The following is a 23,032-nucleotide window of genomic DNA, read 5'->3' as shown; positions in this document are numbered from 1 at the left end:
CTAACTGCGTCGATGTGTTGATCTAGCATTATATATGCGTAGTATATCTCTTTTTTCGTATAGCATTGGGCCCTTTCACAGCTTGCTGGTGGACTATCGTGGCGAGATGTCTCTCTAGTTGGTGATTACGTGAGAACGTTTTCTTGCAAGGCTCGCATCTGAAATGTCAAAATCCATTACATTTCCAGTCCGAATCATATTGCGGGACTTAAATGCACTTACTGAAAGGTATTTTCCCCCGTTTGATTGTGGACATTCGAAAGATGCAATTTCAACCAATACTTATAGCGGAATGCCATGCCACAAATCTCGCAGGAAAACGTTAAGTGAGTTCTGCAAGATACAAAAAATTCAGTATGATCCTGCCAATCCAACCCCTTTGATCTCTCTCACCTTTCATGATGTTTTCTGTTGCCAGAACTCGAAAAGTGTTTCGAACAGTGCTTACACTTGAATCGTTTATCATCCGTGAGCGTTTCCATAATCACTGGGCAACTAACTCTAGAAGAAATTAAGGATCGATCATGGATCATAAAAACCATTCAGAATGAGTGTGTTTGATCTCTCTCACCTTTCATGACGGTTTCTGATGCCAGGAGTCAAAAATTGTTCCGAACAGGCCTTGCACTTAAATGATTTCTCGACCGTTCTTCCTTTCTTCTTCTTTTTCAGGACTCTAGAGGATCGATCATCGAATACAATTGATTATATACATATTATTAAATTTTTGTTTCATACGCACGCGCATTCAATTGTCTTCTCCGCTAAGCTGCGTTGCTTACTTTCAGTGGGCAAAGAAGTTGGACTATTAGAGTTGGACCCTCTGTTTGAGAGTTTCCGAGGCTGTGATGTCTTATTAGCATCACTTTCGGTGAAATCAACTTCTTCCAACTCCTTTTTCAGACTCGCAATCAGGGAGTCATCAAACTGTACTTTTGCATTATAATCAGCATCCGGTGTTTGGTCGCCGAATTTATTTTCTTCTAGCTCCTTTAGTCGGGATCTCATCGGGGAGTCGCGATCATCAGCGTATATTTGTTGTTTATTCTCTTCCTCGTCTGGCTCCTCTTTCAGACGCGGAGCCAAGGAGTCTGAATTCTCATGCGATTCTGGAAATCCAGAAGACAAGTCTTCCTTCCCATCAAAGGAAACGTGAACATCATCCGAGGGCTTGTCCTCGTCCACATTTGGCATATGCCACTTTGATATTTTGGACGGAGATTTTTCACGACGTTGCTGCTGCAGCAAGTTCGCTTGGGTCCGAATGCGATCTCGGAACGCGATTGTCTGATCCAAATCGTGTAAACAATAAACGCATATGCAGCTGGGAAGACCCGGATCATTCACGAACTACAAATTGCAATGGAGATTAGGCAAAAATCTTATTTTTGTTTGTTGGTTCGAACTTACATTGATCCCACTCACTGCTTGGAGAACCTCCAACATTTCAATGTTCTCCATCTGGAATATATTCGCTGTTGTGCCACATATTGCATTTGCACAACATCGACATTGTTGCGACATTTTTCTATTTTTGTTTATCAACAAAGAAAATAAATTTGCGCGCATGCGCACATCTACACATATGTCAGCTGGTTGTAATCGTTATCGCAGGAACGTCACACCGATAACTACATATGTAGATATGTACACATTTAAATTTAATTGTTTTATTTTCTAAATAAAAAAAAAATCTAAAAATAAATGTCTCGTAAATACGCGTCATAGAGACCGCATTAACTTGTTTGTTCTTGTTTCATCAACATTTAATCAATCTTTAAATACAAATTATTTCATTAAAAACGTTGAACATTGTTAAACGTTCTGAATTGAGAGATGGCCATTCTTCTCAACATTCAGAAACGTTGAGCGCCACTGTATCATTTAGAGCTGTTCAGGTTAAAGATATCAGGTAACTTTTGAGGAAATATGGACTTACAAGAAGAATTAATTATTTGTTATATATATATTTGAACATTTATTTACACATTATCATATATGTTAGTTGAATCTTTAACGAACTAGTATATTTCCGAAGCCCGCATAACCTCGTTTGTCTCGAGCGCTCTCATAGTTTGCTGGTGGGTCATCGTGCCGATGTGTTGCTCAAGCTGGTGCTTACGTGAAAAGGTTTTGTTGCAGGGCTGACACCTGAAATGAAATGGAAAATTCCTTTCCTCTCTCAAGTACATATATCATAGCTGAATTGAAAGTACATACAAGAACGGCTTCTCCCCCGTGTGAGTAAGCATATGGTTCTTTAGCACATTCGAATAAGAGAAGGACTTGCCACAAGTTCCGCAGGCAAAGGGCCGTTCATTTGTATGAGTCCTGCAAGATAAGCAATGGTAATAGTAATAGCCTGCCGCCTTCGGCATCCAGTCCTCTTACCGTTCATGCCGTATGTTGGAGCTTCGATCCGCGAACATGCGGGCGCAGTATTTACATCTGAATGGCTTCTCGCCCGTGTGCACTCGTATATGGCGATTTAGCTCCGAGGGACCGGCAAACGTTTTACTGCAGATTCTGTGGGAAATGGTCAATCAATCAATCATACAATAAAAAATTTGACTTGTGTGTTTATACGCACTCGCATTCAAAAGGCTTCTCCGCCATGTGACGGCGCATGTGAATGTTGAGGGCTGCTCTTTTGGAGTAGATGTTTCCACAGATTTCGCACATGATATTTGTGGGCTCTTCGCTGGACTTGTACACACCGTTTGCTTTTTCCTGACCATTTTCCGGTGTGGTGTTCCGTGGTCGCCCACGACCGCGTTTGGCGAGGCGTGTTTTGCGGATCTTGGGCTTGCGGAGACGCTCACTCGGATCGTAGTCACTATCGCTGGCGTTTTCTATCAGCAGGTCATTTTCATTAAGCTCCTCCACCACATTATTTATGTCGTCGTCGTATGAGGTTTCAGCATCTGCAATTCCATCCTCCAAACGCTCTTCAAGCATTGTGTCTAGTTCAATATCCCCATCGGCCTCAATGAATTCGCTTGCTGCCTCGTAGATATATTCAATGTGATGCATTTCTATGCTCGTGGAATCGTCTGTAGGTTCGGATTTCATCTCCGCCTTAAGGAAACCAAAGAATCTGTGTGACTCGGCATTGCAAGTATACAAAAAAAATACCTTGACAACATTGTTGGAAAAAGCTCGCTCGCTCGCCTGGATCAATTCCCGAAATTTGTGCGAAATCGTAAGCCGCTCCACGCAACTAAAGCACAGCATGCTTGTCATGTCCTGAAGTGGGGCTAGCTGTAAATATGTAGGAAGTAGTTGCCGTCAAATTGGGGGCTTTCGTCCACACACGTACCTTGATGCTGCCAACTTCTTCAATTTTGCGCACGAGCTCTGGGCACTCGATATTCTGCTCGTCGAATAGGATCGTCATTCCGTCCAAACTTAAATCTTCTGTTAAACAGATCCTACAAAGCATGTACTCGGGCATATTTCTTGAAATATACTCCAAGTGTTTTGCAATAAAAAATAAACAAGCGTCTTGTCCTCCAACTTTTCACTGCCTTTTTGGTTTTTTGCATATATGGGCACACTGCCGAAAATCAGCTCTTTGACTTTTAACCCATTAAGGACCTATTTAAGTGATCCAATAACACTGTGTGTGAACATTTAACTCTATACCTGATAATAATTATTATTGTTTTCACAACATCTGTCAGTTGCGCCTGTCATCTGTCATGTTTGCAGATGAGTGTTAAATCTTTTCTACTCCATTAGTGACAACCGAAGCTGTCTGAAATGATTGTGCGGTATAGAATTGTCGGAGGTACTACAATACGCAGTGGCCATCAATGGGCTAAGTGCGTCGTCATACAGCCACACCAAAATAAAGAACCTGGACTAGCATATTTGAAACGGATTAATCGAGCAAACCAGGCCACAGGGCACGAAAGAATTATCAATAATGGAGATCAGCATCAAGTGGAGCATGTGTAGAACGTGCAAAAGCGAGGAAACGACAAATCTGCAGTCGCTGTTCAATTCTGATGCCCCCAAGTATTTGAACGAGTATGCGGGGCTCAATGTGAGTACGCGACGCTAAAATTAGCAACATTTATTTCTTATGCTTTCTGTTCTGTGTGTTTTAAGGTGGTTCTGGACGATGGCTTGCCTGATAAAATATGCGCAGCATGCATTCACATGTTGGAGGAAGTGCACAAATTTGTCACCACCTGCAAGCAGGCCGATGAGCAGCTTAAAAGTCTCGTACGCCAGGCAATGTCCTCGTCGGTGTTTAAAATACCCACAAGTACAGAGGCCGTCGTTGAAAAGCGAAGGCGTGCGAGGAAACAAATGATATTAGAAAGACAGGAGGAGGATCACAAAATTGAGTATCCCGGGGACAGTATTTTAACAGACGAATCAAGTCTGGACGACGGAATTGAAACCCCCGTTGAATTATCACAAGATTCGCCTACAGTGCAAGACTCGCCTGCAGCTATTTCACATATGAACGAGTCTTCTGAAGAAAATGCAGGCTATCTGACCTCCACAGACAGCATAGAATACAAAATAAACGACCAGGCTAATGGGGACGTTGCATTATGCATTAACGTGGGCTCATATGAAGATTATCTCGCAGAAAACGACAATGCACAGGATAATTCTACAATAAAGCCGCAACCTTCCACCGAATATGAAATAGATCTCGCAGTAGCCTGTGTTCCGGAAAGACACAGGTGCATTGTCTGCAGCAACACCTACAACAGTTCGTCAAAGTTAGCTGACCACATGCGCACCCACCTAAACGAGCGATCATACGAATGCGAGTAAGTCTCTTCCAGATGAATAATATAAAGCGCAGCCAAAATAACACAAGATATCTTTTAGAGTTTGCTTCAAACGCTTCAGCGCCAGCTGTAACCTGAACACACACATCAGAACCCACACGGGGGAGAAGCCTTATAAATGTGAACATTGCTTGCGATGCTTTGCCGATCGCAGCACACATCGAAAGCACGAACGGTAGGATGCGTCCAGCGCTCCATGGAAATTATCGCTAATGCTTATGTGGGTTTTCAATTTCAGGATGCACACGAATGAGCGACCATATGCCTGCCACATTTGCGAAAAAACCTTTGCCCTATCCTCCACCCGAAAGGCACACGTTCTAACGCACTCGAAGGAAAAGGCCCACGCATGTTTAAAATGCAACAAAAAATTCCGCTTGCCGCACCAGTTAAAAGCCCACCTAAACACTCACGCACATATGATGATGCAAATCGAGGATCGTGATCCCTCGTCATAGCCAGAAAATACAAATCGAAATCAAAGGTTCTCCTATACTTTTAGCTTATATTGCACTCTTAAAAATAGTTTGTCTTAAAAAAAGCAAAGTATCCTAGAGCTTAAGCTAGTCCGTGTAGTCCGTGGAATTAGCCATTGCCTGTTCCTCCATGTTTCTGTGGATTATCGTCTGCTGATGGGCCTTCAACTGGTGCATCAGGGTAAAGGACTTAGAGCATACTGCGCAACTGAAATCGGAGAAAACCATGTTTTCATTAGACAAAATGACACTCTTTACTGCGGTGCGGTGCTCTATTACTTGTAGTTCTTTTCGCCGGAATGCACCAGACTGTGGTTCTTGAGGATGGCTGGGTGCGTAAAGGCCTTGCCGCACTCCTTGCACTCGTAAGGTCGAGTGTTGGTATGGACTCGCTCATGGCGCACCCTTTCGCTGCGGTCGTAAAAGTGACGCTCGCAATACATACACTTGTACGGTCGTTCGCCCGTGTGACGACGAATGTGGGCCCGTAGCTCTCCCATTTGGCGGAACGATTTGTCACATATTCTACAAAGAGACATGGTTAGGAAGATGACATGGTAGGACAGTGCCTTCTTTCTTACTCGCACTGGTGGGGCTTGTAGTCGGCATGGGCCATCATGTGTGAGGTAAAGATAGACTTTTTATGATATACGTTGCCACACAGGCTACATATGAATTTCGTAGGCAAGCGTTTAAACTCTGTTTCTGGTTCCCCAGGATTTGTATTCTTGCGCTTGCATTTTAGTTCATTGTCTGGCTTGCGGGGCCTACCTGGCCGGCGTTTGTTCTGGGCAGTGCTGGGCTTCGGTTCTGGCGATGGTGTTGGCGACAGAAAGTCTATATTACTGTCATCAAAATCATCAACATCGCAGTAGTCCTCATTCACTATGGGAGAGTCCTCGACTATTTGACCATCGTCGACGGGCTTGATGGTTTCATCCGCAACTAGATCTTGATCAAATGGTTGAACGTTTACAACCATAATTTCCTCAGCTTGTTCCTTCGGATGGTCGTCGGCATCGGTGACTGGCTCATTGGCCACAAGCTCTTCATTATCAGTGACATAGTTGACACCGTCGAGAATCTCTTGATACTGCGCAGTTATATCGTCCAATTCTTCCTGGGGGCTGTCATCCTGGTACTGATTTTCAAGGCCACAATTGACTTGAAGGTTCTGGTACATGTGTTTCATAAACTCGCTATTGCTGACTTGCTTGAAATCCTCGGCCTGCTCGCCATCCGAGAAGCATGTCTCCAAATAAACTTGCGAATTAAGAACCATTGTGCGAAATCTAAACCACATGTGAACGAATTCACGGCACTTGCTGCACACCTTCGATGGCAGCCGATGAGAGTTGCGAATCTGTACAAATTTTAGATGATGGAAAATTGTATTATAGTTCGTAATTGCTGATTTGCCTACCTTTATCCCGCAACAGAACTGAAACTTTTCACTGAGATCTTCATTCCCGGCGTCCTCTGCATCCACATCCGCCTCGTCTGCTTCAAACAAAGCACTCATTGTCACCTCTTCGAACTCTCCCAAGCATGTTCTGCATTTTAGTTTCACTGCAGACGCTGCATTTGCATCCATCGTGCCCCAATAGATGCCAAAAGATCAATTTTTGGGGATAACAACTGTGTTTTGGATGCTAGTGATCAGTGTGACCGCGGAAATATCGCAGATCGAACATACGGTCTGACCCTCAGAAATATACCGAAACATACCGCCTCATTTTTAAAATATACCGTAAATATACTGACGAATTCAAGTGATATTTTGCATATTCCTCGTTTTTGATATTCCGACGAATATTACCAGCTATATAGAACATTTAGGTATGCCATCATAATTGTATCCCATTGATGAATAAATTTTCTACAAGATTGGATAGTTTTCAATCCTTGCTTTTATTGTATTTATTGTAAAAAAGGTTTAAACGAAAACGAGGTCCTTACCCGATTCAAGTTCGGGTATTGATACTATCGACTGGTTACGAGTGGTGCGCGCCACATATAACTTTTTTGAATATGAGCGACAAGGATTTAAATGTTGTCAACCGGGCCATTACCGATTCAACAAATACGACGATTCCCTCAATTTTGATCTTCCGTCGAATATCAGCTATATGGGTCAGCTCTCCGTTGTGACGAACGCGTAGATGACTGTCCCGCAAGTACGAGTTGTAGAATTTCTTGAAACATTTCGGGCACTCAAATTTCTTGACGCCGCTGTGACGAAGCATATGCATCTGTAGGTGGCCAGCGATACGAAAAGCGTGTCCACACTGCTCGAAGACGTAGCTCAGGGGTTTGGATCGTAATTGTTCCCGCCGCCTAAGATTCTTTTCCTCATTGGTTAGCTTGGATCGTTTTGGCCTTGGCGTTTGGATCTTTTGTTCGATAGGCCTGTACAACACACTGAATGCATCCGATGATACTACTGTTTGAAGCTCCACTGTGGGTTCGGTTGGGCACGGACCATCGCCTGCTGGTCCACACAGTTCCTTCTGATAGCTTAGCGGATATTCTATATCCGAAAGTAGCTCCGACTCTGAAAAGCCTTCGTTTTGCTCCGTTGACTGTTCGTATAATACATTCTCCAACTCAGTTTCCATTTCCTCAGTTTCTATATCGGTGTTCTGGGCTTCTTGGGTGAGCTTGAATTCAGTTGTCATGCAGTTCTCCCGGAACTCAATGGCTTTCTGCAGGGTTTCCTGGCATTGGGGGCACATGTGATGAGGCATACCCTGCAGTCCCCTTATCTACAATAAGTTAAAAAGATAAAGCCGATTGATTATGTGAATTTTATGCGTACCCAGACTCCAGTTATTGCCTCTATGTGGTACAACAGGGCACTGTTCCTCTGATCATAAAGATCTTTAGGGGGGAGCCAGGAAGTCTGATCAATTGGTTTTGGCTTTTGGTTTTGTTTTGATATCTATCTAAACGGCAATTTATTTAAGCGCGAATGTTTCAACATGTTTTAAATGTTTCACCCCACACACGGATCACGGATACTTTATTAACTACTTGTTGCATTACGTATCCTCGTCCGTAACGACATCTATCTGAATTTTGTTCTGATCCTGACCAACTTTTTTAATATGCAACTTCGAACGGTTGTGGGTCTGTAAGCTGGATTTGCGGTTGAAGTATACGTCGCAGGTCTCGCAGCTGTGGATAAACATGTATGATAAAATATAAAGTGAAAATATATCGCCGCATTTCAACTTACTGGAACGGCTGTTCCCCAGTGTGTACGATCTCATGCATCCTCAAGGCTCTCTTAAGTTGAAAGGCTTTTCCGCAAACATGGCAGACGTGAGGTCGGATATCTGGGCACTCTTTGTGTTGCCTGAGAAAAAACAAGATTTGGTTGGTCTGACACTCATTGGACCCCACACAGTTACCCACCTTTCATGCCTTAAACGTTTTATGCAGTTGTCAAAGCGCTGTCCACAGTACTTGCAAGTGTACGGCAGCTCTCCTTTATGTTTTACTCGTATGTGCAGGCTCAAAAGGTGCATAGTAAACTCCTTGCGACCACACTCCTCACATTCAAACTGCTTGACGCCTGTGTGGCGCGTCAAATGTACATTAAGATTGCTTTTATCTTTGAACCATTTCCCGCATTGGTCGCAGCAAAAACCACCAATGGCTCTTCTATATCGCTTCTTGGCAATATTCTTTTCAGGTTTTATAACTGGATCAACATCTGATTTTCTGGATCCACGAAATACCCCTTTCTTAGGAACAGAGCACGAATCTAACCGTGACTTACGACTTGACAAAGGCCTTTTACTAACTTTGTCTTCATCATGATCTTCCTCGTCAAGGACAAGCTCAGCATCCTCATTTATCAGGGGGTCGAAGTCCAAAAGCTCATCATGAAACTCTCCATTATTATCTATTTTCTCAGATTGTTCTTTCACGGCTCTTTTGAGCATATTTGATGGATTCCGCTGACGACACGACGAAACTTTCTTGTAAAATGCATCTGATTTACCATGATGGCTCAAAGGACTTGCTGGCTTTAATTCCTCACACAGAGTTTCAATTTCCACTGTGAAATATTCCTTAGTTTCATCTGGCTTCGGTGCTTTATCGTTACTAATTAAGGGGTCCATGTGCACTGCGTCATCAGCCCTTTTGAAATCAGCATCGTGTGTTTCGTACCAAAGGTTGTTTGTCCTTATACAAAGATCTCTGAATGCCATGGCTTCATTTGACTGTTGCAGACAGGAGGCGCATATATGTGATGGAAATCCTACCCTGTTAGTAAGCTGAAATTTAACTCGATTTAATGTTTATATGAATGAATTCTACGGCCTCATTTCTACCCAGATGCCTGTCAGTTTGAGGATGTCGTTCAATATGTCGTTTCCATTCTCGTCAAAGAGTTTCCTTGGATTTACTGCATGCTCCCCGCAAGTTCGACACAGAAGCGCCATTTCGGGACTTTCTCTCTAAATTAAAGAAGTTTATTATGTTTTATTTTGTTTTTGTTCTGTTAAAGTCCGCTAACAATGTGACTGGCACTTGCCGCAAACGCGTTGCATTGTGACTGCTGCTAAGGCCATTCGCAAAATAACATATTTTTTATCGTATTTTCTGAATCCATTCGTCAATCAATACAATAAAAATACTTCATATCGTCTTATTTTATATTTAATGTAGCACGAGTATTTGGATTCAATGGATAAAATATCCATTAACATTACTATTTCGGCCTCAGTATTTGTTTCTTTTCAGTCTTCCTTTTCTGCGCAAATGTGGAATCATTTAAAAATAAGCCACACACAATCAAGGGCAATTTTTTTGTTTCATTAAGAATCCTCGTCCGTAAATAGATCTATCTGAATTCTGGTCCGATCCTGTCCAACTTTTTTAATATGCAACTTCGAGCGGTTGTGTGTTTTTAAGCTGGAGTTTTGGTTAAAGTAAACGTCGCAGGTCTCGCAGCTGTGGAAAAACACGTTTAAATAAATGTAAAGTGTAAATATAAGGTTTACTTTAACTTACTGGAATGGCTGTTCGCCCGTATGCACGATCTCATGCCTCTTCAACTCTGCCTTACGGGTGAAGGCCTTTCCGCATACAGGACAGACGTGAGGTCGAGTATCCGGGCACTCCTTGTGTTTTCTCCTGAGGAAAATGCAAACTGTGGTTGGTCTGACACTAGACCCTATGCAATTACCCACCTTTCATGATTTAAACGTTTTATGCAGTTGTCAAATCGCTGTCCACAGTACTTGCACGAGTACGGTAGCTCTCCTTTATGTTTTACTCGTATGTGCAGGCTCAAAAGGTGCATAGTCAACTCCTTGCGACCACATTCCTCGCACTCAAACTGCTTAACGCCAGTGTGCCGCTTCAAATGTACATTAAGATTGCATTTATCCTTAAACCATTTGCCGCATTGGTCACAGTAAAAACCACGAGTGGATCGATACCGTTTTTTCTTTGGTAAAGGATCAAGATTTGATTTTCTGGAACCACGCAATACTCCTTTTGTAGTAACCGAGCAGGAATCTAATCGTGACTTAGGACTTGACAGAGGACTTGGTATATCATTGATTTCATCATTATTCTCCTCTTCAACGACAACCGCAGCATCCTCCTCATTTATCAGGCGGTCCAAGTCTAAGAGGTTGTCAAAAACCTCTCTATCATTAGCTATATGATATTGTTCACTTTGACGATTCGACGAGCCATGAGGGCTCAATGGACTTGCTGGCTGTATTTCCTCATACAGAGTTTCGATTTCTACTTTAACATATTCTTTGTTTTCCTTAGGTATTGCCGCTCCCTCATTTCCCATTAGGGGGTCCGGGTGCACTGCGTCAGTTGTTTTGGAATCGGCAGTTGCGTACCAATGTTTGTTCGTCCTTATACACAATTCTCTGAATCCCATGGCTTCATTTGTCTGTTGCAGACAGGAGGCGCATATATGTGATGGAAATCCTGTCCTGTTAGTAAGCTAAAATTTAACTCGATTTAGTGTTTGTATCAATATACACACATCCATAGGTGATTTCCACAGCCTCATTCCTACCCAGACGCCTGTCAATTTGAGAATGTCTTTCAATATGTCGTTTCCATTCTCGTCAAAGAGTTTCCTTGGATTTACTGCATGCTCCCCGCAAGTTCGACACAGAAGCGCCATTTCGGGACTTTCTCTCTAAATTAAAGAAGTTTATTATGTTTTATTTTGTTTTTGTTCTGTTAAAGTCCGCTAACAATGTGACTGGCACTTGCCGTAAACGCGTTGCATTGTGACTGCTGCTAAGGCCATTCGCAAAATAACATATTTTTTATCGTATTTTCTGAATCCATTCGTCAATCAATACAATAAAAATACTTCATATCGTCTTATTTTATATTTAAAGTGGCACGAGTATTTGGATTCAATGGATAAAATGTCCATTGACCCATGCACTGAAGTCTAACGTGCCAACATTTACAAGTATTAGAATATTTTTGTTTGGAACTATTATTTTGGCCACAGTATCTATTTTTTCTTCAGTTTATTTTAATGCGCGAATGTTGAAACATTTAAAAATAAGCCACACGAACACACACAATCAAGAGTAATTTTATTTACTACTTCTTGAGTTGGTTATCTTCATCCGCTAATACATCTATCTGAGTTTTGGTCTGATCCTGTTCAACTTTTTTAATATGTAGCTTCGATCGGTTGTGGGTTTGTAAGCTGGATTTTCGGTTAAAGAATACGTCGCACGTCTCACAGCTGTGGAGAAACATTTATGAACAATTTTATTGTGTAAAGATAAGCTGTACATTAACTTACTGAAATGGCTGTTCCCCCGTGTGCACAATCTCATGCCTCCTCAAGGCTGCCTTAAGTTGGAAGGCTTTTCCACAAACAGGACAGACGTGAGGTCGAATATCTGGAAACTCCTTGTGATGCCTGAGGAGAATACAATCTGTTGTTAGTCTGAGCACTCACTAAATTCTATGCAATTACCAACCTTTCATGATTTAAACGTTTTATGCAGTTGTCAAATCGCTGTCCACAGTACTTGCAAGTGTACGGCAGCTCTCCTTTATGTTTTACTCGTATGTGCAGGCTCAAAAGGTGCATAGTCAACTCCTTGCGACCACATTCCTCGCACTCAAACTGCTTAACGCCAGTGTGCCGCTTCAAATGTACATTAAGATTGCATTTATCCTTAAACCATTTGCCGCATTGGTCGCAGTAATAACCACGAGTGGATCGATACCGTTTTCTCTTTGGTAAAGGATCAACATTTGATTTCCTGGAACCACGCAATACTCCTTTTGTAGTAATAGAGCAGGAATCTAATCGTAACTTAGGACTTGACAGAGGACTTGGTATATCATTGATTTCATCATTATTCTCCTCTTCAACGACAATCGCAGCATCCTCCTCATTTATCAGGAGGTCCAAGTCCAAGAAGTCGTCATGAACATCTCCATCATTAGCTATATTGTCTTGTTCACTTTGACGATTCGACGAGGCATGAGGGCTCAACGGACTTGCTGGTTTTACTTCCTCATACAGAGTTTCAATTTCCACTTTAACATATTCTTTGTTTTCCTTAGGTATTGCCGCTCCCTCATTTCCCATTAGGGGGTCCGGGTGCACTGCGTCAGTTGTTTTGGAATCGGCAGTTGCGTACCAATGTTTGTTCGTCCTTATACACAATTCTCTGAATCCCATGGCTTCATTTGTCTGTTGCAGACAGGAGGCGCATATATGTGATGGAAATCCTGTCCTGTTAGTAAGCTGAAATTTAACTCGATTTAGTGTTTGTATCAATATACACACATCCATAGGTGATTTCCACAGCCTCATTCCTACCCAGATGCCTGTCAGTTTGAGGATGTCGTTCAATATGTCGTTTCCATTCTCGTCAAAGAGTTTCCTTGGATTTACTGCATACTCCCCGCAAGTTCGACACAGAAGCGCCATTTCGGGACTTTCTCTCTAAATTAAAGAGGTTTATTATGTTTTATTTTGTTTTTGTTCTGTTAAAGTCCGCTAACAATGTGACTGGCACTTACCGCAAACGCGTTGCATTGTGAGTGGTTCAGACAAACAAACGACAACAAATTTTGCAAAAAAGCCATTTTATATCGTATTTTCTCAATCCAGTTGACAATAAAATGGTTATTTCATTTTTAATGTAGCAAGGACATTTCGACTGAATGAATAAAATGTGCATTGAACAAACCCATTGGTTATGCCCAGTTTAAGAAGTACTTAGGGAAACGACTGCAGTTCGGTTTAACGTGCGAACGTTTTCCAATATTTTTACATCACAGCTTCGATTGATTGCTTTGGTCTCAGATTTTGCTTTTTCTGCAGTGTTCTTTTAATGCGCGAATGTTCACAAATTTAAAACTAACCCATTAAAGAGGGTAATTTATCTTCCCCCAAGATGGAAATGCTTAATTGAACTGACTACTTTTAGATTTTCATCTAACAAGCATGACCATCCAGGGTAAAACCTGTCGCGTTATGTACCCTCGTCCATAATTTCATTTATCTGAGATTCCTGTTCAACTTTCTTAATGTGCAGCATCGATCGGTTGTGGGTTCGTAAGCTAGATTTGCGGTTAAAAGATACGTGGCAAGTCTCGCAACTGTGGATAAACATTTACAAATATACTGTGCAAATATAATATGTATTTCAACTTACTGGAATGGTTGTTCACCCGTGTGTACGAGCTCATGACGCTTCAAGGATAACTTTCGTTTGAAGGCTTTTCTACAAACATGACAAACGTGAGCTCGAGTATCTGGGCACTCATTGTGTGTTGTCCTGAGGAAAATGCAATCTGTGGTTGGTCTGACAATCACTAGACTCTATGCAATTACCCACCTTTCATGCCTTAATCGTTTTGTGCAGTTGTCAAAGCCTTGTCCACAATGCTTGCATGAGTATGGCAGCTCCCCATTATGTTTTATCCTCATGTGAAGGCTCAATAGGTGCATAGTAAACTCTTTGCGACCACATTCCTCGCATTCAAACTGCTTGACGCCTGTGTGCCGCTTCAAATGTACGTTAAGATTGCTTTTATCCTTGAAGCATTTTCCGCATTGGTCGCAGTAAAAACCCCGAATGGATCGATACCGGTGTTTCTTTGCCAGTGGATCAATATTTGATTTTCTGGAACCACGCAGTAATCCCTTCTTAGGAGCAGAGCTCGAATCTAATCGTGACTTGCGGCTTGACAAAGAACTGCCTTTATCTTTGACTTCATCAGGATTTTCCTCCTTAGGGACAACCCCAGCATCCTCATTTAAAAGGGGGTCGAAATCCAAAAGCTCATCTTGAAACTCTCCATTGTTATCTATTTTCTCAGACTGTTCCTTCGATTCTTTTCTGCGAGTATATGGTTCCCTGTGATGTTGCGACGAAGTAAGATGGCTTAAAGGACTTGAATTATTTCTTTCTTTCCACACAGTTTCGATTTGCACTTTGGCATATTCGTTGTTTTCCTCAGGTATCGCCGCCTCATCATATTCCATTAGGGGGTCCAGGTTCAGTGGTTGGTCAGCTGGTTTGGAATCTGCAGATATGTACCAAAGTTTGTTGGTCCTTATACACAATTCTCTGAATGCCATGGCATCATTTGAATGTTGCAGGCAGGAGGCGCATATATGTGATGGAAATCCTGTCCTGTTAGTAAGCTGAAATTGAATTCGTTGTAGTGTTTGTATCAATATACAGACATATGTACATAGGTGCGTTTGAATGTTTTGCACGGAGTCATTCCTACCCAGATGCCAGTCAGTTTGAGGAGGTTGTTCAATATGTCGGTTCCATTCTCGTCAAAGAGTTTCCTTGGATTTACTGCATGCTCCCCGCAAGTTCGACACGGAAGTGCCATTTCGGGCCTTTCTTTTGTCTAAATGAAATAATATTTATTCTATTTTATGTTTTACACGACTCGATATATTGATATCGATGTATCGAGATACCCCATAATGACGAGTATTTTGAATATATAGTATAGCTACTTGACATCTTGTTTCAAAGCGCTCAACAAAAAAAAAAGGAAATGGAGCCTCTTGCTCAGAGCGAGAGCGAGTGTATATGCCCTTTTCGGTCGTGTTAGTAAAGAATAAAACGGTCAACTGTTATTTGCAAGCTATGATATAGGTACTGGAAGAGGTACGCAAGAGATGCAGATACAGTCAGAAGAAATTTCACTCGTCACCGAAGGAACAGAAACCTTTGATTTCAGTCATTCTCCAATATTGTTCCTTTTTGATGTTTTTCCCCCGATTCGCAGGGGCGTGGGCGTTTCTGTGCGTAGCCGTGAGTAACGTACTAAAACCCTGCTCTAATCATACTTCAATGAACAACTGTTATACGCAGAGGGTTGCGCGTTGTGGAGGAGGTCCAGTGCCCTGAACCTGGTGAAGGCAATAGCGCCAGGCCATAGCTAAGGAGCAGAACACATCTGCGACTCATGAGGACGACGACATCTCCAGATTGAGTTCCACGATCTCAGGCAGCTATGTCTATATAGCCAGAGTAACTGCTTATTAAGAAACCTCGGAGGCTCAAGATTAATAACTAACATTAATAAACTATGTATGAGGTAACTTATTCTTGGCAATATCGTTATTTTCAAAACAAAACGACCAATATTTCCACTTATCGCACAAAAAAATCGCCCGCAAATGATCAACAAAGAAGATATATCGATATATTGATATATATATATACCTTATAATGACGTGGATGTGAAAAAATACCAGTAAATTGCCGACACACACAATGACGACGACAATATCTCCAGATAGAGTTCCTCGATCTCAGGCGATCTCTGCAAAACGACCAATATTTCCACTTATCGCACAAAAAAATCGCCCGCAAATGATCAACAAAGAAGATATATCGATATATTGATATATCGATATACCTTATAATGACGTGGATGTGAAAAAAAGAACAATAAATTGCCGACACACACAATAGTGTTTTCAAATTAGGAAATAAAGCTGCAAGGGATTAACAGTTGCAGTTATATATATAGTTAGAAATTATTGAATAACAGCAAGGAGGCATTGAGAACTGAGCACAGTTCAATCTACACAACTGACAGTCGCAAAAACTCGTACTAGGGGAGAGAACACGAAGAAGAAGCAGGGGCAGAACAAGACGACGACGAAAGAGGCAGAGGAGGAACGGAACGTCTCGGCAATGAAATAATTAGTGACTTAGAACGCGCTGTGTTGCCTATTTTGTGTTTAGTTAGCCTCTACTTTTTTCCACTTCGAGCCAAATCGATAACGCAGCATCGTAGCACAATTTGAAGCTGTACGTCAAAGTAAACAAGAACGTGGACGAAACACGACCGCACCGATTAATGGGGAGGGAGTAGAGCGGTGCTGTAGCAACTATGATGAATGAAGACAGCAGTGCCACGATGTCATCGTCATCTGGCGGTGGCGGCGGCATTAAGAAGGTGTTTCAACGCCTCTCACAGGTGAGTGGTGGCACCCAAGGCAATCGAACGTCCATAAACATATATGACTTCTTTGCAGACTTATCAGTCAACACTTGATCGCTCTACGCCGCACACGCGACTACGTTGGGTGTTCGCTGGCTTTGTACTCCTGCTCTTCGTGCTGCGCATTTTCATATACCAAGGATGGTACATCATCTGCTATGCGCTGGGCATCTATCATCTGAATCTGTTTATAGCATTTCTAACGCCAAAAATCGATCCAGAATTCGATCCCTATGCACAGGACGACGAAGACGACGGGCCGAATCTGCCGACGCGCAGCAATGAGGAATTCCGTCCCTTCATACGCCGCCTGCCAGAGTTCAAGTTCTGGCTGTCGGTGACAAAGAGTACGGGGATCGGTCTGTTCTGCACGTTTTTCGACTTCTTCAACGTACCCGTCTTTTGGCCCATACTGGTCATGTACTTCATCACGCTGTTCTGCATCACGATGAAGCGACAGATCAAACATATGATCAAATTCAAGTACTTGCCCTTCACACGCAATAAGCCACGTTATCAAAGAGTTAACGACCTGGCGGGCACCAACTCAGTGGCGGGCAACTCAAAGTGACAATTAGCCGCACAGACGCCGGAGACACGGACAGCAGCGGACGAAGCAGTTGCCACTGCAATTGCAACACCAAGTGCTGCTGCTGCCCTAGCAACAACATCAACTAGCGACAACGCAGCGACCAAGGATGTGGGGTCGCCAACAGTGGGAGGAGGGTCCATTAAACCACCGCAAATCATTGCAATTGAGGACTACTAGAGAAAGCTACCAACCAATCAACACACACAACACCAATCCAAGAGAACCAAGAGAATCCACAATCTAAACCCAAAATTAAGTTCAGCATTCGGCATGTAATCGTGAAATAATTTCTTTTGGTTTGCGTAGCATTTTTCTTCTTTACTATTGAGTTGTCGCACGGCGTCTTGTGCAACATTAAGGCCTTTGTTTAATTATTTCTTGTATACATATTTTAATTTCATTGGCAATCCAGCCGGATACCCAAAAATCACTAAAGTCTAACTACTATATAATTTAAAATTCAAACCCTAATCCTAAAGCATAATTTTACAAATTCTCCTTCTATCCAAATGTAGAATTAACGTATTGAGAGCCAATAATAATTCTTTGATTATCAGATGCTTAGATGCTATACCACTGTATGTTTACAAATATATATAACAGCCTACCAGCATATATGTATTTATATAATTTGCATTATAATTATACAACAATTTTTGTTTAGCGTTAACTATATACAAAATGTTAAAAGGCGGAATGAAAAACGGAACTAAAGGAAGAGTGTAAAACTGGGTGCGTCTTATGAATAAAGGAAGACAAAGAAAACTAAACTCAAATATGTGCATATCTTGACCTATTTTCAAAGGTTGCTTATCGTTGGGGCGCAGAGGGAGTCTACAGAGAGTGGTCTACAAGTGGCCAATGGGTTTATCTTATCAAGAACAGCCGGCAAACCATGGTGACTCTTGGTTTTCGTTGCCGATTACATGCCTTAAAAGTATTAAATACGTATTGTCCGTCATTACATGTAATATTTATCAATTTAATAGAACATTTTGTTGTATTTTAATTACATATTAAATTCCCCTGAAACGTGCGTTGAACATTAACAAGACTAGAACTATATAAGAAAATGTGGGTTATAGAACAATTCGATTACATTAATACTCGTTTGATGTGCTACTAAAGTGGCTGAAGTCAGGCGATATTTGGAATAGTAGTTGCCTAAACATGCGCCATGCAATGTTAGAAATACAACAATAAGTGTTTAAATGTACGATCCACAGGGAGATAATGGAAATAAAATCACTTCGATTCCACTTTATCGCCAGCCCGATCCTCCTTGGCGCATTTCCGTATGATGCTATTGAAGTACTTGTGCAGGCCATAGCCGACCAAACGCAGTGGACCTATGACCAAGGCGTGCAGGAGATTTGTGAAGAAGCCATCCCAGGGCAGCAGACCGCCGCCCAACATGGTAATCAGCCAGCTCTCTGCGCCCACAGTCGAGATAAAGTTGCCCTTCTGCACGAAAAAATGCAATGCAAAAATGCAAAGATATGAGATACAGTTTCAACGAAATAAAAAAATAAGGATGTCTCACCAAGGCATCCTGGAGAATGGCTTTGGCCATGTCCTCCGGCTTCAGAAGACCTCCACCGCCCGAAATGATCTTCGTTTCGCGTGGCTTGGACTTCTCCTCCTCCTCAAACCCTGGGGTGTTTGTGTCACAGGGCAAGGCCAAGGTGACACTGACGCCGTGCTCTCTGGACTCCATTGCGATCGTTTCGGCCATGGCTCGCAGCGCGTATTTACTGGCTGCATACGGTCCATAGCCATAGATGCCGAACATGGCGGCCTGCGATGAGGTAATCACAATAATGCCCTCCCTCGCCCGCTTCATCTTGGGCAGGACGTGGCGGGTACAGTTGTAGCTGCCAAAGAAGTTGACATTCATCAGCTTGTGGACATCCCGAACAGAAACTTCCTCGAAGACTCCGCAAATGGCCATGCCCGCACAATTGAGCAAGGCGTAAATGGGGCCAACAGTTTCCTCGGTCTCAGCCAGCACGCGAGCCACTTCCTCATAGTCTCCACCAATGTCCAGGCTGCGGTACTGAATCTTTTGATCCGCTCGCTGGCGCACAAGCTCCAACTGGTCCACGGCCGCTTCTGCGGAACGATAAGGGTATAGGGTGTGGTTCTCCACTATTTTGAGCGAAAATTACTTACTGAGCCTTTTTTCGTCACGCGCTATAATCGTAACATGGGCTCCCTTCGTGACGCATTCCATGGCCAGGCAGACCCCAATGCCGCTCGAGCCGCCGGTGACCACGACATGGCGTCCATCGATGCTCTTGGCTCTCTTTTTCATTACAAAAACGTAGACTATACTGTGTGCTAGCACCACAAGGCCGAGGGAGACAATAATGTCCCAGCTGAATTCCATGATAACGAGCCGAAACCATTCGAATCCACCAACAAATTTTGAGATAATGGCATTTATCATGGGCATTTAAATCCACCCATCGGCCCTTAATGGGTTAATTTCTAGGGAAAGTTTGCTCTCAAAACATCGATGTAGCAACCATCGATGTTTCTACAGCTCTAGGCCCTGGTCGTCACATGGGTTTTGCAACAGATTGGCAGCCCCCCCAACGAATTTATTGTTATTCCGACTAAAATACGAATTTTAACAAAATCATGCCACCAAAGAAGGACGCCAAGGGTGGCAAGGATGCCGGTAAAGGCGGAAAGAAGCCAGCAGCGGAAGATAAGTGTGAGTAGGATTGTCGGCAACCATTGAATGTGCAACTGGATCAAGAGAAATCCACTCCCACCCACAGCTGCCGGCAAGGAAAAGAAGGGAGGCAATGCCGTCAAGGTGCGCCACATTCTGTGCGAGAAGCAGGGCAAGATTATGGAGGCAATGGAGAAGCTAAAGGCTGGCCAAAAGTTCCCCGAGGTGGCCACCGCCTACAGCGAGGACAAGGCACGTCAGGGCGGCGACCTGGGCTGGCAGATTCGCGGTGCGATGGTGGGTCCATTCCAAGACGCCGCCTTCGCCCTGCCCATATCGAATGTCAACAATCCCGTGTACACAGATCCCCCGGTCAAGACCAAGTTTGGCTATCACATCATAATGGTAGAGGGAAAAAAATAAACACCGATTTTACAGATTTTATAAATCAAATTTTAATGAGTGCACAGCTTTCTTTTTTCTGTAAAAAGGGCGGTAAATGAGGATTATTTTTTGCCAGCGTCCTCTTTGAGGCCCACAGTGCGGTTGAAAACAATTCTATTGTTTGAGGTGTCCGGATCCACGGAGAAGAAGCCAATTCTCTCGAATTGGAACTTGTCATAGACCTTGACCTGGGCAAGGGCCTGATCCGCGAAAGCCTGGACCACTGAGATGGTGTGCTCGCTGATGTCTGTTAAGAAGCCACCGGGCACCTCATTTGTATCCTCAGGATTCTTGTGCTTAAACAGTTGCTCGTACAGACGCACCTCAAGAGGTATGGGCTGGGAGACCCACTGGACAAAAGCCTTGGGTTTCTCGGCCTGCTCCGCAGATTGGCTGGAACAAATCAGCTCGACGACTTCTCCAGTGTCTGGATGCTTCACAATCTCTTCCACGCTGATCACCAGGCCGGCGTGACGAAGACCGACCGATTGCTTGGGCGACAGACGGCGATATCCCTTCTCTGGCTCCACTTTGAAGTCGCCTCGCTCTATGTAGATCACCTTGTCGAGGGTAATCTTGTGCGAACCTTTCTCTTGATTTTGTGGGAAATCCGGCACCTCCAACTGCACGGGCGCAGCATGCGGGAAGTTCTTGATGGTCACCTTGAGGGGTTCCAGCACAACCAGACGACGCGGTGCCGTCAAATTGAGTACATCGCGCACAGAGGCCTCCAACATGGCTGGATCCACAGCGATTTGAGCGCCTGTTACACCCATCTGGGCGCAGAAATTGTTGATGGCCTCCGCTGGGAAGCCCCTTCGTCTCAGGGCAGTCAGGGTGAAGAGCCTGGGATCATCCCAGTCGTGAACAATCTTTTCTGTAATCAATTTGCCAATTTTCCGCTTGGAGACTAAGGCATAGTTCATGTTCAGTCTGCCGTATTCCCACTGAACAGGACAATAGATCTCCAGCGCATTGCACAGCCAGTAGTAGGAGGAGCGACGGGATTGGAACTCCTTGGTGCACAAGGAGTGGGTGATCTGTTCGATGGAATCGCACAGGCAGTGCGTGTAGTCGTACGTCGGATAAATGCACCACGTATCGCCCGTGCGATGGTGAGGAATAAACTTGATGCGGTACGCCACTGGATCAACTTTTCCCTCTTCCAGAGTAACCTTCAGTCGCAGGGTGGCCGCTCCCTCATCGATCTTACCCCTCTTCATGTCCTCGAACAGTTGCAGCGATTCCTCGATTGGACGTTCACGCCAGGGACTTGGCTTGGGAGTGAAGCCCTTCAGCTCCTCCGCTTTTTGGTGGCAGACATAGGCCAATCCCTTGCGAATGAGGACCACAGCCCATTCGTACAGCTGCTGGAAGTTGTCCGAGGAGTAGGTAATCTTCGCAGGCTTGTATCCCAGCCACTCTACCATATCCTTGATGCCCACAAAGAATTTTTCCTCCTCCTTTTCGGGATTGGTGTCATCATAGCGCAGATAGCAGATACCGTCCTGAGCAGCAGCATAGCCGAAATTGATGTTAATGGCCTTCGCATGGCCAATGTGCAGGATGCCATTGGGCTCAGGGGGAAATCTCGTGTGGACACGTCCGCCAGTCTTCTGGAGATGCTCCTTCAATAATCTCTCGGTATGCTCGGTCACGACATAGCCATCAGTCTTGAAGTTCTCACCGGGAGCATGGAAGTGAACCTTCGTTTTCATTAGCTCCGCTATGGTGTTGGCTCCATCGGACGCAGCCTCCATAGCTTGCAAAGATGGATTCGCTTCTGGCTTGGGTTTGGCCGCCTTGGGCTTCTCGTTCTGCTTGACTGGGGGCTTCAAGTCCGCCTCCGTTTTGGGACCCAGCAGATCGAATATCTCCACGTCTATGGCTGCCTTCACCGACTTGGCATCCGCCCACTTGAGTTCGCCCCTCACATCCTGTAGGATTTTAAAGGAATTGAAGTGGTAGCGCTGCTCCAGCAGGGCTTCCTTGTAGCTGCTTTTGATCTTGGCCTGCACGATGCGTTCGATTTCCTCCGGCGTGACCACTACACCCACTCCGCACTCCTGTTCCAGCTCCTTCACATCGATGTTGGCTTTCAGCTTCTGGCCACACTTAAGAAGATACTCCAGGGCGGCATCCACGCGCTGGGTGTTGTCCAGCTTGCGCTCCACAATGTAGCGCACCAGAAGGGGCAGCTGCTCCGCTTGCTGCGCCTTCAGTTTGCTGGCCATGTGGTAGAGCAACATGCCCGTGCCGTCGGCGAGGGGAGCGCCGGCTGCCTGGGCCAGTGCCAATTGTAGGTTCTTCGTCACGTTGGCATTCTTGAGCGTCTCCTTGGCCTTTTGCTCGCTCATGCCGAGCGTCTGGAATTGGGCAATCAAATCCTCGCCTGCCATATCCTGGTTTTCTTCTCCTTTTGATGACGATGACGTCGAAACAGCGATAACTTCGGAAATTAAACAATAGAATGATGAAGTGTTAAAGATGATATTCCAGCACCTGATTT

The 23,032-nt window shown here is 43.9% G+C and overlaps 13 protein-coding genes across 15 annotated transcripts; 3 read left to right on the top strand and 10 right to left on the bottom strand.

Moving 5' to 3' along the window:
- Positions 1 to 12: 12 nt before the first annotated feature.
- Positions 13 to 1,522, bottom strand: LOC6591737 (zinc finger protein 616). Its single transcript, XM_002017053.2, has 6 exons — positions 1,411 to 1,522; positions 743 to 1,350; positions 572 to 676; positions 394 to 501; positions 223 to 333; positions 13 to 158 (listed from the first exon to the last, which is right to left on the bottom strand). The coding sequence occupies exons 1-6, from the start codon at positions 1,459 to 1,461 to the stop codon at positions 29 to 31; spliced, it is 1,113 nt and encodes a 370-aa protein (XP_002017089.2). The 5' UTR covers positions 1,462 to 1,522; the 3' UTR covers positions 13 to 28.
- Positions 1,523 to 1,947: 425 nt separating this feature from the next.
- Positions 1,948 to 3,469, bottom strand: LOC6591736 (transcription factor Ouib). Its single transcript, XM_002017052.2, has 6 exons — positions 3,320 to 3,469; positions 3,136 to 3,261; positions 2,591 to 3,078; positions 2,392 to 2,526; positions 2,221 to 2,331; positions 1,948 to 2,151 (listed from the first exon to the last, which is right to left on the bottom strand). Exons 1-6 carry the CDS (start codon positions 3,452 to 3,454, stop codon positions 2,022 to 2,024), a joined length of 1,125 nt encoding a protein of 374 aa, XP_002017088.1. The 5' UTR covers positions 3,455 to 3,469; the 3' UTR covers positions 1,948 to 2,021.
- A 328-nt stretch (positions 3,470 to 3,797) lies between these two features.
- LOC6591735 (zinc finger protein 182) lies at positions 3,798 to 5,309 on the top strand. The gene is made up of 4 exons (XM_026988289.1): positions 3,798 to 4,048; positions 4,114 to 4,793; positions 4,855 to 4,989; positions 5,053 to 5,309. Exons 1-4 carry the CDS (start codon positions 3,929 to 3,931, stop codon positions 5,270 to 5,272), a joined length of 1,155 nt encoding a protein of 384 aa, XP_026844090.1. The 5' UTR covers positions 3,798 to 3,928; the 3' UTR covers positions 5,273 to 5,309.
- Positions 5,310 to 5,317: 8 nt separating this feature from the next.
- LOC6591734 (zinc finger and SCAN domain-containing protein 31) lies at positions 5,318 to 6,931 on the bottom strand. Its single transcript, XM_026988281.1, has 4 exons — positions 6,714 to 6,931; positions 5,872 to 6,653; positions 5,570 to 5,815; positions 5,318 to 5,498 (listed from the first exon to the last, which is right to left on the bottom strand). Exons 1-4 carry the CDS (start codon positions 6,882 to 6,884, stop codon positions 5,378 to 5,380), a joined length of 1,320 nt encoding a protein of 439 aa, XP_026844082.1. The 5' UTR covers positions 6,885 to 6,931; the 3' UTR covers positions 5,318 to 5,377.
- Positions 6,932 to 7,200: 269 nt separating this feature from the next.
- Positions 7,201 to 8,222, bottom strand: LOC113566301 (zinc finger protein 131-like; the record flags this gene model as incomplete). Its single annotated transcript, XM_026991372.1, has 2 exons — positions 7,201 to 8,055; positions 8,109 to 8,222. Coding segments are annotated over 2 exons (885 nt in total), but the record flags the coding sequence as incomplete, so codon positions are not given.
- LOC113566662 (transcription factor Ouib-like) lies at positions 8,202 to 9,746 on the bottom strand. Its single transcript, XM_026993239.1, has 4 exons — positions 9,634 to 9,746; positions 8,708 to 9,576; positions 8,529 to 8,648; positions 8,202 to 8,467 (listed from the first exon to the last, which is right to left on the bottom strand). Exons 1-4 carry the CDS (start codon positions 9,742 to 9,744, stop codon positions 8,332 to 8,334), a joined length of 1,236 nt encoding a protein of 411 aa, XP_026849040.1. The 5' UTR covers positions 9,745 to 9,746; the 3' UTR covers positions 8,202 to 8,331.
- An 18-nt stretch (positions 9,747 to 9,764) lies between these two features.
- On the bottom strand, positions 9,765 to 11,622 carry LOC6591887 (transcription factor Ouib). Of its 3 annotated transcripts, none has more exons than XM_026993245.1 (4): positions 11,316 to 11,622; positions 10,495 to 11,273; positions 10,316 to 10,438; positions 9,765 to 10,255 (listed from the first exon to the last, which is right to left on the bottom strand). In XM_026993245.1, the coding sequence occupies exons 1-4, from the start codon at positions 11,457 to 11,459 to the stop codon at positions 10,120 to 10,122; spliced, it is 1,182 nt and encodes a 393-aa protein (XP_026849046.1). In that variant the 5' UTR covers positions 11,460 to 11,622; the 3' UTR covers positions 9,765 to 10,119. The 3 variants fall into 3 exon arrangements, with proteins under 3 accessions (XP_026849046.1, XP_026849050.1, XP_026849053.1); XM_026993249.1 differs by having other exon boundaries at positions 10,316 to 10,435; XM_026993252.1 differs by having other exon boundaries at positions 11,349 to 11,621.
- Positions 11,623 to 11,872: 250 nt separating this feature from the next.
- On the bottom strand, positions 11,873 to 13,458 carry LOC113566659 (transcription factor Ouib-like). The gene is made up of 5 exons (XM_026993232.1): positions 13,343 to 13,458; positions 13,140 to 13,265; positions 12,286 to 13,064; positions 12,105 to 12,224; positions 11,873 to 12,044 (listed from the first exon to the last, which is right to left on the bottom strand). The coding sequence occupies exons 1-5, from the start codon at positions 13,406 to 13,408 to the stop codon at positions 11,897 to 11,899; spliced, it is 1,239 nt and encodes a 412-aa protein (XP_026849033.1). The 5' UTR covers positions 13,409 to 13,458; the 3' UTR covers positions 11,873 to 11,896.
- Positions 13,459 to 13,538: 80 nt separating this feature from the next.
- LOC6591886 (transcription factor Ouib) lies at positions 13,539 to 15,224 on the bottom strand. The gene is made up of 4 exons (XM_026993258.1): positions 15,065 to 15,224; positions 14,164 to 14,975; positions 13,981 to 14,103; positions 13,539 to 13,924 (listed from the first exon to the last, which is right to left on the bottom strand). Exons 1-4 carry the CDS (start codon positions 15,173 to 15,175, stop codon positions 13,798 to 13,800), a joined length of 1,173 nt encoding a protein of 390 aa, XP_026849059.1. The 5' UTR covers positions 15,176 to 15,224; the 3' UTR covers positions 13,539 to 13,797.
- A 1,089-nt stretch (positions 15,225 to 16,313) lies between these two features.
- Positions 16,314 to 18,175, top strand: LOC6591885 (protein RER1). Its single transcript, XM_002017047.2, has 2 exons — positions 16,314 to 16,783; positions 16,842 to 18,175. Exons 1-2 carry the CDS (start codon positions 16,697 to 16,699, stop codon positions 17,376 to 17,378), a joined length of 624 nt encoding a protein of 207 aa, XP_002017083.1. The 5' UTR covers positions 16,314 to 16,696; the 3' UTR covers positions 17,379 to 18,175.
- Positions 18,176 to 18,360: 185 nt separating this feature from the next.
- On the bottom strand, positions 18,361 to 19,829 carry LOC6591884 (3-ketodihydrosphingosine reductase). The gene is made up of 3 exons (XM_002017046.2): positions 19,572 to 19,829; positions 18,943 to 19,511; positions 18,361 to 18,863 (listed from the first exon to the last, which is right to left on the bottom strand). Exons 1-3 carry the CDS (start codon positions 19,786 to 19,788, stop codon positions 18,645 to 18,647), a joined length of 1,005 nt encoding a protein of 334 aa, XP_002017082.1. The 5' UTR covers positions 19,789 to 19,829; the 3' UTR covers positions 18,361 to 18,644.
- A 153-nt stretch (positions 19,830 to 19,982) lies between these two features.
- LOC6591883 (peptidyl-prolyl cis-trans isomerase NIMA-interacting 4) lies at positions 19,983 to 20,542 on the top strand. Its single transcript, XM_002017045.2, has 2 exons — positions 19,983 to 20,118; positions 20,186 to 20,542. Exons 1-2 carry the CDS (start codon positions 20,043 to 20,045, stop codon positions 20,500 to 20,502), a joined length of 393 nt encoding a protein of 130 aa, XP_002017081.1. The 5' UTR covers positions 19,983 to 20,042; the 3' UTR covers positions 20,503 to 20,542.
- LOC6591882 (probable glutamine--tRNA ligase) lies at positions 20,510 to 22,953 on the bottom strand. Its single transcript, XM_002017044.2, has one exon. The coding sequence runs from the start codon at positions 22,920 to 22,922 to the stop codon at positions 20,586 to 20,588; it is 2,337 nt and encodes a 778-aa protein (XP_002017080.1). The 5' UTR covers positions 22,923 to 22,953; the 3' UTR covers positions 20,510 to 20,585.
- Positions 22,954 to 23,032: the final 79 nt, after the last annotated feature.

This window comes from Drosophila persimilis, unplaced genomic scaffold (assembly GCF_003286085.1).
Source record: "Drosophila persimilis strain 14011-0111.01,24,50 unplaced genomic scaffold, DperRS2 tig00000000-arrow-pilon, whole genome shotgun sequence".
Taxonomy (NCBI): Eukaryota; Metazoa; Arthropoda; class Insecta; order Diptera; family Drosophilidae; genus Drosophila; species Drosophila persimilis.
The sequence above is the reverse complement of the archived record's forward strand: the minus strand, read 5'-3'. Positions and strand labels throughout refer to the sequence as shown.

Coding starts and splice junctions, on each gene's coding strand:
- LOC113566659 (XM_026993232.1), bottom strand. CDS start 13,408: ATGGCTTTTTTGCAAAATTTGTTGTCGTTTGTTTGTCTGAACCACTCA. Junction 13,266..13,342: donor CACAATGCAACGCGTTTGCG/GTAAGTGCCAGT, acceptor TCTTTAATTTAG/AGAGAAAGTCCCGAAATGGC. Junction 12,225..12,285: donor AAACGTTTAAATCATGAAAG/GTTGGTAATTGC, acceptor TATTCTCCTCAG/GCATCACAAGGAGTTTCCAG.
- LOC113566662 (XM_026993239.1), bottom strand. CDS start 9,744: ATGGCGCTTCTGTGTCGAACTTGCGGGGAGCATGCAGTAAATCCAAGG. Junction 9,577..9,633: donor TCAAACTGACAGGCATCTGG/GTAGAAATGAGG, acceptor GTTAAATTTCAG/CTTACTAACAGGGTAGGATT. Junction 8,649..8,707: donor AAACGTTTAAGGCATGAAAG/GTGGGTAACTGT, acceptor GTTTTTTCTCAG/GCAACACAAAGAGTGCCCAG.
- LOC6591887 (XM_026993245.1), bottom strand. CDS start 11,459: ATGGCGCTTCTGTGTCGAACTTGCGGGGAGCATGCAGTAAATCCAAGG. Junction 11,274..11,315: donor TGTGGAAATCACCTATGGAT/GTGTGTATATTG, acceptor GTTAAATTTTAG/CTTACTAACAGGACAGGATT. Junction 10,256..10,315: donor ACGGGCGAACAGCCATTCCA/GTAAGTTAAAGT, acceptor GTTTTTCCACAG/CTGCGAGACCTGCGACGTTT.
- LOC6591884 (XM_002017046.2), bottom strand. CDS start 19,788: ATGGAATTCAGCTGGGACATTATTGTCTCCCTCGGCCTTGTGGTGCTA. Junction 19,512..19,571: donor GCGTGACGAAAAAAGGCTCA/GTAAGTAATTTT, acceptor ATCGTTCCGCAG/AAGCGGCCGTGGACCAGTTG. Junction 18,864..18,942: donor CCATTCTCCAGGATGCCTTG/GTGAGACATCCT, acceptor TTTTTCGTGCAG/AAGGGCAACTTTATCTCGAC.
- LOC6591735 (XM_026988289.1), top strand. CDS start 3,929: ATGGAGATCAGCATCAAGTGGAGCATGTGTAGAACGTGCAAAAGCGAG. Junction 4,049..4,113: donor ACGAGTATGCGGGGCTCAAT/GTGAGTACGCGA, acceptor GTGTGTTTTAAG/GTGGTTCTGGACGATGGCTT. Junction 4,794..4,854: donor GAGCGATCATACGAATGCGA/GTAAGTCTCTTC, acceptor GATATCTTTTAG/AGTTTGCTTCAAACGCTTCA.
- LOC6591882 (XM_002017044.2), bottom strand. CDS start 22,922: ATGGCAGGCGAGGATTTGATTGCCCAATTCCAGACGCTCGGCATGAGC.
- LOC6591737 (XM_002017053.2), bottom strand. CDS start 1,461: ATGGAGAACATTGAAATGTTGGAGGTTCTCCAAGCAGTGAGTGGGATC. Junction 1,351..1,410: donor AAGCAGTGAGTGGGATCAAT/GTAAGTTCGAAC, acceptor TGCAATTTGTAG/TTCGTGAATGATCCGGGTCT. Junction 677..742: donor GAGAAGACAATTGAATGCGC/GTGCGTATGAAA, acceptor TCGATCCTCTAG/AGTCCTGAAAAAGAAGAAGA.
- LOC6591734 (XM_026988281.1), bottom strand. CDS start 6,884: ATGGATGCAAATGCAGCGTCTGCAGTGAAACTAAAATGCAGAACATGC. Junction 5,816..5,871: donor TACAAGCCCCACCAGTGCGA/GTAAGAAAGAAG, acceptor GTCTCTTTGTAG/AATATGTGACAAATCGTTCC. Junction 5,499..5,569: donor TCCGGCGAAAAGAACTACAA/GTAATAGAGCAC, acceptor CTCCGATTTCAG/TTGCGCAGTATGCTCTAAGT.
- LOC6591883 (XM_002017045.2), top strand. CDS start 20,043: ATGCCACCAAAGAAGGACGCCAAGGGTGGCAAGGATGCCGGTAAAGGC. Junction 20,119..20,185: donor GCCAGCAGCGGAAGATAAGT/GTGAGTAGGATT, acceptor TCCCACCCACAG/CTGCCGGCAAGGAAAAGAAG.
- LOC6591886 (XM_026993258.1), bottom strand. CDS start 15,175: ATGGCACTTCCGTGTCGAACTTGCGGGGAGCATGCAGTAAATCCAAGG. Junction 14,976..15,064: donor TCAAACTGACTGGCATCTGG/GTAGGAATGACT, acceptor ATTCAATTTCAG/CTTACTAACAGGACAGGATT. Junction 13,925..13,980: donor ACGGGTGAACAACCATTCCA/GTAAGTTGAAAT, acceptor GTTTATCCACAG/TTGCGAGACTTGCCACGTAT.
- LOC6591885 (XM_002017047.2), top strand. CDS start 16,697: ATGATGAATGAAGACAGCAGTGCCACGATGTCATCGTCATCTGGCGGT. Junction 16,784..16,841: donor TGTTTCAACGCCTCTCACAG/GTGAGTGGTGGC, acceptor ACTTCTTTGCAG/ACTTATCAGTCAACACTTGA.
- LOC6591736 (XM_002017052.2), bottom strand. CDS start 3,454: ATGCCCGAGTACATGCTTTGTAGGATCTGTTTAACAGAAGATTTAAGT. Junction 3,262..3,319: donor AAGAAGTTGGCAGCATCAAG/GTACGTGTGTGG, acceptor ACATATTTACAG/CTAGCCCCACTTCAGGACAT. Junction 3,079..3,135: donor TTTCCAACAATGTTGTCAAG/GTATTTTTTTTG, acceptor GGTTTCCTTAAG/GCGGAGATGAAATCCGAACC.